The 11,751-nt window shown below is 38.8% G+C and overlaps 1 protein-coding gene across 1 annotated transcript in view; it reads left to right on the top strand.

Annotated features, from left to right (window-relative positions):
- The first annotated feature begins 476 nt into the window (after positions 1 to 476).
- LOC109613225 (uncharacterized) overlaps positions 477 to 11,751 on the top strand; it is a 58,529-nt gene continuing 47,254 nt past the window's right edge. Inside the window, exon 1 of the mRNA XM_059123479.1 lies at positions 477 to 1,752. Within this exon, the coding sequence (XP_058979462.1) occupies positions 1,228 to 1,752 (525 nt within the window). The 5' untranslated portion in view covers positions 477 to 1,227. The remainder of the gene's footprint in view (positions 1,753 to 11,751) is intronic.

The raw sequence follows: 11,751 nt of genomic DNA, 5'->3' as shown, positions 1-11,751 counted from the left end.
TTAAAAATGTTCCTTTACAGCACCCAGAGAAAAGACGACCCAGCTTAGCGCAACAACAACAATAGCAGAAGCAACAAAACTCGTGAAAAGGATCAAAAGGAATTCTTAAAAAGCAACAGTAGCAAAAGGATTTAAACGTTTTGGGGGTAGGGGGGCCAATTGACTAAATTTGAGACAATGCCGCCAAAAAATGTCCTGAAAAAAGGAAAAGCTAAACAAACACACACATACACCCATACACAAATATAAATAATCAACATAAAGAGGGAAAAGGAACAGAGAACATTGCGAGCGAACAATTAAAAAACAAAGAAAGAAAGGGTTGTTTAGCTTGTGTCAAAAACTTGTAAATTGTAAAAACATCTTAGACATCGGGAACATTGAGAGAAGCCCTGCTCTAAATTAAATGTCGCCGGCGAAAGCACTGGCAAATTTTGCATAGATATATGTGTTGTAGTCCAGTTTCCCCTCTCCACCCACAAAATATCCTCTCAAAACAATTTATATCTGACTATGCCATAGATGATGTATGGAAATTGCCAAACACCAACAACAATCGCAGAGACAACAACAGAAAAAAAAAACACACACACACACGCATCCGAATACCCCCAACAACAATAACAAAACATGAAATTATTTTTTACAGGATATGAAGGAAAATTATGAAAATGCTTAGGAAAATACAAACATCCGTGATTTGCATATGAATGCAGACCAACAAAAGGGGCGGAGGGCCAAACAGCGGATGTTAATAACAAATAACCAAAATAAATAAACAAACAAACAAACGAAAGATAAACAAATAAACCAAAAAAAGTTGAATACCATTCTAAAACAGCAGCAACAACAACAACAACAAGTGGATGATGCCAACAACACCAACTAACTAATAAAAGTATTGCAAATAATTCATATATCCGGTTTTGTATAACGGAAACGGATATAACTGTTCAAGTTCGGACGTGTGCAAGTTACACAATTACATCGACACGAAGCACACACACACACACACAAACACAGACTGACACACTTGGAACGCCCACACACGTACATAACATTAGCAAAGGTGTAAACGGTGTAACTGGTTACAGTGCCAACACAACAGCTACACCAACAACCTGAGTAGCAACTCCTCTTCAAGGAAACAGGACACAGTGTTGTACAGCGGAAACATCTCCCAGCAGCTGTGGGAACGGAAATGCATACAAAGTACCGCATTTAACAATGGAAATCGATGTAAATCTCCATAAGCCACCAAACACCATAGAACTCAAGACCATCTCGGCCGGCAGCTACAGCTATCGCCAGGGTCACGGTGGCACCAGTAGCAACAGAAGCAGCAGCAATAACAACAACAGTCATTCCTTCAACAATAATAACGGGCAGAACCACCAGCAGGCTGGACTGCTACGCAGTGTCCCGCAAACACCACCATTAACATCAGATCCTGCTGTAACTCCCGGCTGTTGTGGTATTCTCTCACGTCTTTTGTGCTCCTCCAGCAGCAATTGCGGCAAGACGGCTACATCCAGTGCTGACTTCAACACAATTCCATTCAATGGCACAGAAGCCCTCTATGGCGGCATTGGCAGCAGTGGGGGTGGTGCCACCACCCAGCAACCTTATCCACTCTATGCCAATCTTTTGAAGAAGGGCCAGCAGCATCGTCGCACTCCGCAAGAAATCTATTTTGAGAGTCGTGGCAAATCCTGTAAGAAGCTATTGAAATTCAATGGTAGCTCCAATAAGGTAAGTGCAACACCACCAACAACAATAAGAGTACTACCAAAGAATGGGAGTGGAAAAAAAGATCTTCCCGACCGCACAACTAAAACGTTTTGTATGCACAAAGCTTAGAAATCGATGAATAGATTTCCAGTTGGGGATAAAAGTTGTTTTTGTTTGTTTGGATATTATACGGGGACTATACAATGGGATATTATCTTCCATTGTATGGAGGACGAGGAGGAGGAGGAGCAAGAGGAGCCTATTCACTAAGATACATAGAAACACACACACACAATATATACCAGTTTGTTGGAAATAAACATCATTTCCGTGAACTGTATTGCCCATAGAGTTTGTCAGGAACGGAGTTTGGATACGAAGTAGATTTTGAATGGAAAATAATCGGAACTGAAATCTGATATTTTTGCAGATTTATTTCCAATTTTATTTGGGAATATTGAAATGTTCTCTCATGTGTTGTCATGACTGGATTGACACAAAATTTCCTGAAATCGATTGTGTTCTAAAGGCGCCAAAGCCCACTTGGTCCTAAACAAAAATCTTTTCTTTCTTGGAGAAAGTACCAGGAGGAGGTACCTTTCTATATATTGCTATACCCTGCACAGTTCTTTTGTCATTTCGTTTGTAGCTCCTCGAAATAAGACGTTAGATCCTATCATATATATATTCTCGATTAGCATAAAATTTTAAGTCGATTTGGCAGGGACCCCCTGTCCGAAGGTCCGCATGTATGCCTACAATTTTGTACATATACAGGTCACGTAGGTCCAGGTACAATCCGATGATTTAAGCCAAATTTTCTAACGATATTGTTTAAAATTCGATATTTCGATTTCGTTTTGGATTGGCTTCTACCTTCAGTCGCTGAACTTTGTCTATACAGGCCCACCGTAGCCCCTTTATAACAGTAACATCACATATCCAGTATTTTCTGGGATTTAACGACATTTTTCGCGAAATTGTTTCAAATGTAACATTTGAAACTCGCAATAAATTACATTGCCTGTAGCAGAAAATTATCTGTGAAGGTTCACGTTTTGATATATTTTAGGAGTTTCTGGTGTTTTGAAGGCTTTAAGAGCATTCTCCAACTAATTTCACTTCGTTTGCAGTTAAAAATTGAATAATATGGAAGTTATTAGAACATTGAATTTCGATTCCTTTATTTTAAAAGATTCTCTTTACCTCTTGGTGGAGCGTATTAAAAGTTCGCCACGGTCGAACGTGAAGCTTTTTTACTCGTTATCATAGTGTTACAATCCCAACGGCCGGATATTTTTCTTGAATGAGGAGCAATCATATTATTATTCAATCGATAATCTCAACTATTTTAATGTACCCCCATTTAACTCTTTTATTTTGTTCGAAGAACACACTCAAAAAAATTTGTGCCATAAATATAAGAGAGCGAGGGAGAGAGAGGGAGAGAGGGAGAGAGACAGAGAGAGAGAAATTAGTTTTGCAGAAAAATCAAGGCCAATTTAAAAAGACGAACTAAGTCCTCTCTTCTTTCGTGAGGATCAAATTACAAAAGAAAGCGCATCTAAAGATGTACAAATTTTACCATATATATTTTTCAGAAAATGAATACTGATTATTGTTTTGAGTGGCAAATCTAGTAAAAGAGAGGCAATTGTTAAATTCGCTCTAAAGAGGGAGAGAGAGATGACTTTGCCCGAAAGTAAAAATATTAAGAATAGTTGAAAATTCTTCAAAATCAATATATCAGAAGGTGGCAATCAGCTATCACATTTTACTCGGACAAATTACCTAGTAAAAGTAGTAAAAGAGAACATCTATATACAGGGTGAGATAAAAAAAACTGTAGCAAGGTCAAACGCCATAATTTTTATTTTATTTTTTTAATTTTATTGAACGAAAGCAAAAAATGTCGAAAATAGCATCAAATTTTAAAATAAGTTTAGATTTGTTCGAATTGGTCACCTTTGGCACGAATTATGGTCTTCAAACGGCCAATGAAACCGTCACACGCTGCCCGAATGTTGCTCTGCGGTATTTTGGCCCAATCGCGGTGAAGCGCTTGCTTGAGGTGATCGACACTTTGGTATTTTTTAGTGCAAACCTTACTTTCCAAAATACTCCAGACACATTAGTCCAACATATTGGTATCCGGAGATTTTGGTGGCCATTGTGCGCTGGAAATAAAGCGAGGAACGTCATTTTGTAACCATTCTTGGGTGGCGCTGAGTGTGATGGAGCTGAGTCCTGTTTGAATGTCCAAGGTCTGCGCAAAAATGATTGTGTGCCTAAGTCTTTAATACACCCTCCAGAATATTCGGCATTAATACGAGCGGAGAGCGACCATCGGCTGTTATGAGGGAATACATCTGTCGGAAAAACCGACTGATACTTTTTAACTTGTTAATATTAAAAAAACGTCCATTGCATCATCTTAAATATATCCAAATAAGAGATCACATTATTAACCAGAACACAACTGAATTGTCCAGTGGTTACAACTGGCCCATAACTTCCACCGAAGAAACCCAAAACTAATTTCTTGCTGGCAATTAAAAGTTCACCATCCAATTTGTGCAACATCTGCAATTCTCGAAGTCTAACCACTTTTGTCGAGCGTAACCACAACTTCTGCCAGCCGTAAAAGTTTTCTTTGCCATCAATCCCCCGCACAGCCAGGACAACAGTCCGACGGATGGACGGACGGACCGACGGACAGATGGCTATTCCAATGTTTGAGAATGTCTTACTTAACATCCTCATTATACACTTCCACTGTCCTCCCTGTGGCAGTGGAGGGCACAACAATTCCATTTGAGTGCTGCATGACCATCTAAACTGGCAAATTGTGCCACTTCGGATTTAAAGTGAGTCATCCAGGGAGGTAAAGGGGACATTTTGGCAACCCAACCACCAGCAGCAGTGGAAGTCAAACCAAAAAACCATGGTCTTTGCATCAGGATAATGCATTAGATTCTGATTCTATTATGACGACAACAAATGAAGACAACGAGAGCGGGGGTTTGGGAGTGGGAGAGAGAGAGAGCGTGTTATTGTTAGGCAAACATCATAGATGCTACTTAGGAGCATACACACACACACACGCAAAGAGTGATATACTCGGAGTATGCATGTAACTTGTTGTTTTTCTTGTAACAATACTTGTTGTAAAAAAAAACGAAGAAAAAAATCATGATTTCTATCAAAATGATGTTTAAGCATCCTCCCTCTTTATCCTTATTGTCCTACTTAACCGCACGAACAATGCACAACTTGGATGTGGAGCAGAAGAATGTTTATTTTAATGATGACTTGGCACAAAAATTGGAGTCAGCCAGCCAGCCAGGCATTCATCCTGCCGCTGTAAACACACGCACGCATACCCACCCACTCACACACACACGCATGTCTTCACATCAACTTGGAATCATTCAAATTAAAAAGGAAATACTTAAACTATGTACTTATACAATTACATGCCTGTATAACCCTCTCCACATATATGATATGATGTGTGTGGGTGTGCGTATCCTTTATCTCCTGATATGAGCTCAAGTAAATGAGTGCGTCTCTAAATAAAGGACAGGAAAGAAAATAAACGAAATGAAAGATGAATGAAAAGCTCATAGATAGATGTTAACATATGGAAAATCTAAAGATTTCCTTGATGTCTTTAAATGGGGATGATGTCTGCGGTGGGTAGTTCACATCCACATCAGATCTATTCCATCTCCACATCAGATAGAAATATTGCGATGTGCCGGGTTTAAAAGAAATCGGATGCTTATTTCACGTTTTATGAGCTTCATGGTTATTCAAAATTATGACCCGTTGTGGGTAGTGAGTAGTGGTTTGTTGCACCGGTTCTTTATACCTGATATGATGCTAGTGGAAACATCAACATGTCCGAAATTCGAAGACCATCGAACTCATATTTCACATATTATAAAAGTTATAATTGTTCCAAATGTTGACCCTTTGTGGGGGAGGTGCCAGAAGGAGTGAGCACATTCACACCTGATCTTGTGTTAGAAAAATATTCAGATTTGGGATTTTTCAAGAGGATTTGATATTTATTTCGTGTTTCATAAGAGATATAAATATTCAAATTTTTGACCCGTTGTGGGGGAGGTGCCACAAGGAGTGGTCCGACCTATTTCATTTACATACCAGACCTAGAGTTGTTAGAAATATTGGGATATGCGAGATTTTAAGACAATTGGATTCTTATTTCACATTTTCACACCTAACTTAGCAGAGATATAAATATCAGGATATGCAAAGTTTGAACAACATAGGATGATTCTTTGTTGTTCTGTGATGTAAATAATTTTCTGTCAACATTTTCATATTTTGTGGTAGAGGTACCAGAGGGAGTGGACCGATATTGTCCATCTCCGAACTAGATCTAAGTTTGATAATAATTTTTTTTTATTCCCTTCGTGCGCACCAGACAACAAACAGACAGACGAACGGATGGACATCGCTAGAACGACTTCAAATGTCGTGAAACGGATTTGGTCCAAAGTGACCAAGAGTCTAAAACCGTTATTTCGATGAGGCACGTTTTGGCCGTATCAAATTATATACCCACTCTAGTCATATACCCTAAGGGTATAAAAAACGAAGTCGATTGACAGGCATTCCCCATCCAAGGCTTTTAAATTGTTCCCATTTCTTCTACTTTGGTTCCACCACTACAAATAAGTGCATAATTTTTTTTTCAAGCCAAAATAAAATTATTAAGAATGCATATACAACAGATTAACAATAAAAACAATTAGATTTTTAGCGACTTTTTAAGCCATGTCTTATAAACCCCATTCTCAGTTGGCCAAACAGCTAAAGAATTATTTCACAGAAAAGGATGACACTTTTATTTTCAAAACTGCTCGGTGGAATTAAAGAGACAGGAGGAGAAATGAAAACAATGCTGCCCACCTGTGAATGCTGGGCATGAGAAGGGGAACAGTCACTGAGTGAAGTGAGCCGGAAGTGTTAGTTGTTGGAAATGAGAATGAAAAAAAAAAAAAACAAAGAAAAGCTGACATTTATTTCTTTGGCAAGATGGGTGTCATGTTGCAACATGCCACTTAAAGTTGCAAGTTGAATACCTTTGTTTGTCTTTGTTATTGTTTTACTTTTTTTTTTGCTTTACGGAGACAAATCTCTGCTTAAGCGAAGTGCCGAAGAAAGTGTTCTGTTATTGCAATTTCAGCTGTTGCTGCCATGGATGCTGTTGCATTTGCCTGCTAAGCATTTATGTCCTGCCTGACTGGCAGGGTGGCGCAGAGAGTGGGCGCTCTGAAGTGCAGCATTAAAAGGCGAATAATGGAATGCTGCTGAAATATAAATGCAAATATTTTTTAATATTCATTCAAAAGATCTGACTCGACTCTCCCTCCGCGGCGCACTTTTGACATTCATTCGTTTGCTTTGCTACTTATGCTGTGACATTTGTTCACAGTTGAAATTCCTTCCTGTCAACGTCTGTTTAACTTCCGTTTTGTGAGGCAGTCCCACACACACACACACGCATACACCCTCAGTTGTATTATGGTTATGTGTATATGAGAGAGAGAGAGCCACAACAGAACGCTGCCGTTGTTGGCAGCGTTGACATTGAAGCCGAGCCACTTGTATGAATCAGTTGTACACTCACATGTCGGTGTTTCCGTTTCCTCTTGTCAAAGGTTAAACATGAAGGACATAAAAATGTGCACAAGAATTTGTTCAGCATTCTACGTTCCGATCCCTCTCTGAGTGAGTGAATGAATGCGTATGTGTGTGTTTTTATAATTTTAATATTCACATAAACATATTGATATTTATCCCTGCCATTACCAGACCAAACCGGATGTAAGTGAGAGAAATGCCACTCAGAGTATGATAGTGAATTGGTGTGGGTGTGTGTGTGTGTGTGTGTACATCCATAAAGCTAAAGTGTTTTCACGGCTTTGTGAATGAGTTAAATCTGTAGTGTTATTGTTATTGGTAGGATATCTTATGAAGGGTTGCTAATCTATTTCGGTTGGGGAATCTGCCATAGAGTTTTGAAGAGAAGTTTTTAAATCCTTAGATTGATAGGAACTATTTCTAGATCAGGGCCAGACAAAGGCAGGCTTTCTATTAGGGTAATTCTCTCCAAACTCACAATCAGAGCCATTGAAGAACATTGTAAGCAGGGAGTAACAAATTCGGGAGAGAATAAAAGTGAACTCTCTGCCCGACCCTGTTCTAGATATATACCTAAGTGTTAAGTGATGAGTAAGTGTCTGAGTTCGTCAAAGTCCAGGCGAAACGCCTGGATGCTTCCGAAATGGTCAAGAATACTGAAATGAACTTAAACGCATAACTTTTAAGTGAAGCGAATTATTTCCCCATTTCAATGGATATTTCCCATGCCCACTTTGATTAGCTTATTTGTTTGATCAGAAGCGAGGACTTTTTGGGCATCAAAGTCTTAGCTTAACGTTAGGCATTTGTCCCCGCTTATCTTTCTGAGAAAAATAATGACAATGGCATAAAGAAATATAAATCTATTAATCAATAGTAGATCTATTAACGACAATAAATTCTAGTTCGTACATTAAGATATACCTTGAGCGGATAATGAATGAAAGGACAAAAATATAAATGGAAAAAGAAACCAGCAGCTCATCCCACAGACATGGGAAATGTATCAACTCTGGCTGCTCCTTGCGAGTGGCTTATCTACATTCCCGGTTTCATTCTCGGCAGAAACTCATATTCCATTAAGAAGCCATTATTTAACATCATATCTGGCCTGGAACAATGAATGTCTTTTATTTGCTTTATTTAACAACAATAACGGCAACAACAACGATATTGTTATTGCCTCACATTGCCTTACATATTGCGGATCACAAAAACGACACCAGGAACTGCCTACTGGATGTTGCTGGGAACATTCGGTGGCCGACAATGTTTTCGTCGTTAATACATGTGTCGATTTGAACTATTTCATTCTCTACCTTGGGACAGACTATGTCCCCTCCCCATCCCTCCTCCTTTGCCTTACATATTGCGGATCACAAAAACGACACCAGGAACTGCCTACTGGATGTTGCTGGGAACATTCGGTGGCCGACAATGTTTTCGTCGTTAATACATGTGTCGATTTGAACTATTTCATTCTCTACCTTGGGACAGACTATGTCCCCTCCCCATCCCTCCTCCTTTGGCTGTGCAGTAAATAATTGGGCTAAACTTGAGGGGGTGGAGACACAAATGGGGATGAACAAAATTATGGAGGTAACTTCATTGGCAAAGGGCCAAACCATATTTGGGGAAAAGTCACTAGAGTATGAAAACGAAAAGAACTTTAGGTGCCATGCCGTACCGTGCCTGCCATGACAGGCTGCACCTCTGTTCTGCTACTGGCAATCAATTCGATTCTGTTCACTCGATTTAAACTCACCCAGAATATTAAAGGTAAGGAAAACAAGCAAACCAAACACCAGCACCTAGGAATGTGTTACGGAATTTAAAAGGATGTATGTGTGTGTCAGAGTGTGTGTTGGTAACACATACACACTCACATACATGTATGTGTGTTCGGCATCTTCTTGGTAAGTTAAGTCATTTGTAACGGAAAAGCCACAAAAAGGTTAAACCAAAAAAGGCCTTGTTTTACACTCCGACACAACTATTACAGGGCAAAGAGCCATACACCTTCACACGTTCGCACACACTCACACACACCACATCCACATACATGGCACACACACACACCTATATGCAGGCATGAAATGCAATTACCTGTGTTTTCAGTCCCTTGAAATGGATGAATGGATGTTTGTTTAAATTTTTCAGTTTCTCGGTTTCAGGGGCCGGGTGTTGGTGTAGGTCAGATATTTTAGTTGTTGTTGTGTTTGTGCACCATTTCTTTTGGCCTAAAGTTGTTATTGCTTTGTTGACTTTTATTGGAATTCTCTTTGAGGGGTCCAAATCTTTTAGAACCTGGTCGTCTCCTTCACGGCTTTCTATTGGAACGTTGGCTCTGTTGGTTCCTGTATTAAATACACATACAGACATACAGACATACATATGGACATGCACACCTACATATGTATTGGTGTTTTACGTACATGTGCTTGGAAGAAGATAAATTACTTTTTGTTTACACATGTTTTCCAGGCATTTCATAATTGGAGCTATCCTTTGTTGTTAGATTTGGTTTCGAGATCTTTTAAATTAACTAATAATTGCTTCACATTTGAGAAGAAAAAGAAGAAGAAGAAACAGGAGACGAAGAAGAAGAAGAACTAAAATCACTGATGTGTACGAATTATCCTGAATTTATTTGTGATTGCCTTTGAGATTTATTGCCATTGCCTTTTTTTGTTGAGGGGCACGGGGGTCATTGAAGAGAGATTAGTTTAGAATTTATAGTCTTCTGTCATTAAATGGGAATTATATAAATTATTATGGCTGCTACTTTGGAATCGAACCGAAATGAGTTCAAAATCATTTCCATGGGATGATAAAATATTTGAAATTTGGATAAGTTTGAGGAGTCATATTGTTTTTAATAAAAATAGGAAACGTGGAGGAAGTCAATAAAAAGAGGAATGGCCCACTGTCTCTTGAGTCCAAATATTTTTCTTTTTTCACAAATAGTGGCATTGTGAAGAATGCGTTTCCTATAGTTGAACTTCTTTGAGTCATGACATAATATAGGTATATACAAGAATTAATCACTTTGAATATTTTCCAGATCGAACGAAAATGGTCTCAATATTAGGTATCGATATTAGCTATACAATTTATATTCAGACTCTAAAACATTCTATCCTGCTACATATTTTGATAGAAACGACACCTTTAGTTGATCTCTCCCAACTTCCTGCTCTCATGCCAACCGTAACTCATCACTTGCATGCATGCCATCACTTTGGCTAGATGTGCGCTATAAAGCCACAAGATTATCCTTGGAAAACAGATGGAAGATAAGAATTCAAATTGAAATGCATTTCCATTAACCACATTCCCGTTGGAGTCTCCTGAAAAAACAATGGGAGCAATAAACTGTTGAGAAACAATCAATGCAAGCGGGCTTTGTTTCTTGTTCTCCACATTTGATAGTGCCTCCTGCTTTTCCTTTCAGTTCATGTGCATAGAAATCCCTCATATCGTTCGTCTGTCCATCCGTCTATTGTGTCCTGTCTTAAGCGCTGTCATTCAACAATCCTCTATCTATCAGCCAGCCCAAGCCATTCATGTGAGTCATTCAATGCAAAACAAGCAGAAAAAACTCCCCTCCCCTCCCAAAAAAACACAGGACAAGACGTGGACAAAAACAAAGTGAATGGGTAAAAGTAAATGCATGACAAAACACGACTGAATGGCAAGACAAACCAAACTTATTTACGACCACACACAAACACTCAAAAAGAAAAAGGGGAGAGTGTCTGAATCAATGAAAGGAGATGAGAAATGATGCAGAAGTGCGGCTATGTTAAAGAAAAGCAGACCCACCTACCCGCCAGTCTGCCATACAAAGTTGTTGGTTAAATGTTTCGCTCTGGAATTCATAACATGTCTGGGCAAGCAGTCGTGTTGCTTGAAGTGCCGTCGACAGGTCTCCGAAAAGAAAGTAAGAGGTCTTAAATTATGGCCTCGAACAAATGGAAATTTAAGAAGTTTTCGATTATGAGGCATTGTTTTGCCGAGGCTAAAATTGGACGGAATGTAAACTGAATGGAAATTTTGGGAGAATAATTAAAATGAACGCCGTCGGATTTATGCTATTCCATATTAACTTGCAAGAATTTCGAAGAAGTGATAAACAAACATTTTAAGCCCAACAAACATAATCCTCAAGACCAAAATTGTAAGGTGAAATAGAAAGCCCACTGCATTCGAAATAGTTGGAGGTACATAAAAAAGGATCTGATTTTTCTCTAGAGGATGAATATTTTTGATTTTAGGAAAAGCTTTGAGGACTGTTTTTCTTGTAGAAAAATATTGCTCTTAAAATAATTATCAGAATATTCC

Source organism: Musca domestica, unplaced genomic scaffold (genome assembly GCF_030504385.1).
Source record: "Musca domestica strain aabys unplaced genomic scaffold, Musca_domestica.polishedcontigs.V.1.1 25, whole genome shotgun sequence".
NCBI classification, from domain to species: Eukaryota; Metazoa; Arthropoda; class Insecta; order Diptera; family Muscidae; genus Musca; species Musca domestica.
The sequence above is the reverse complement of the archived record's forward strand: the minus strand, read 5'-3'. Positions and strand labels throughout refer to the sequence as shown.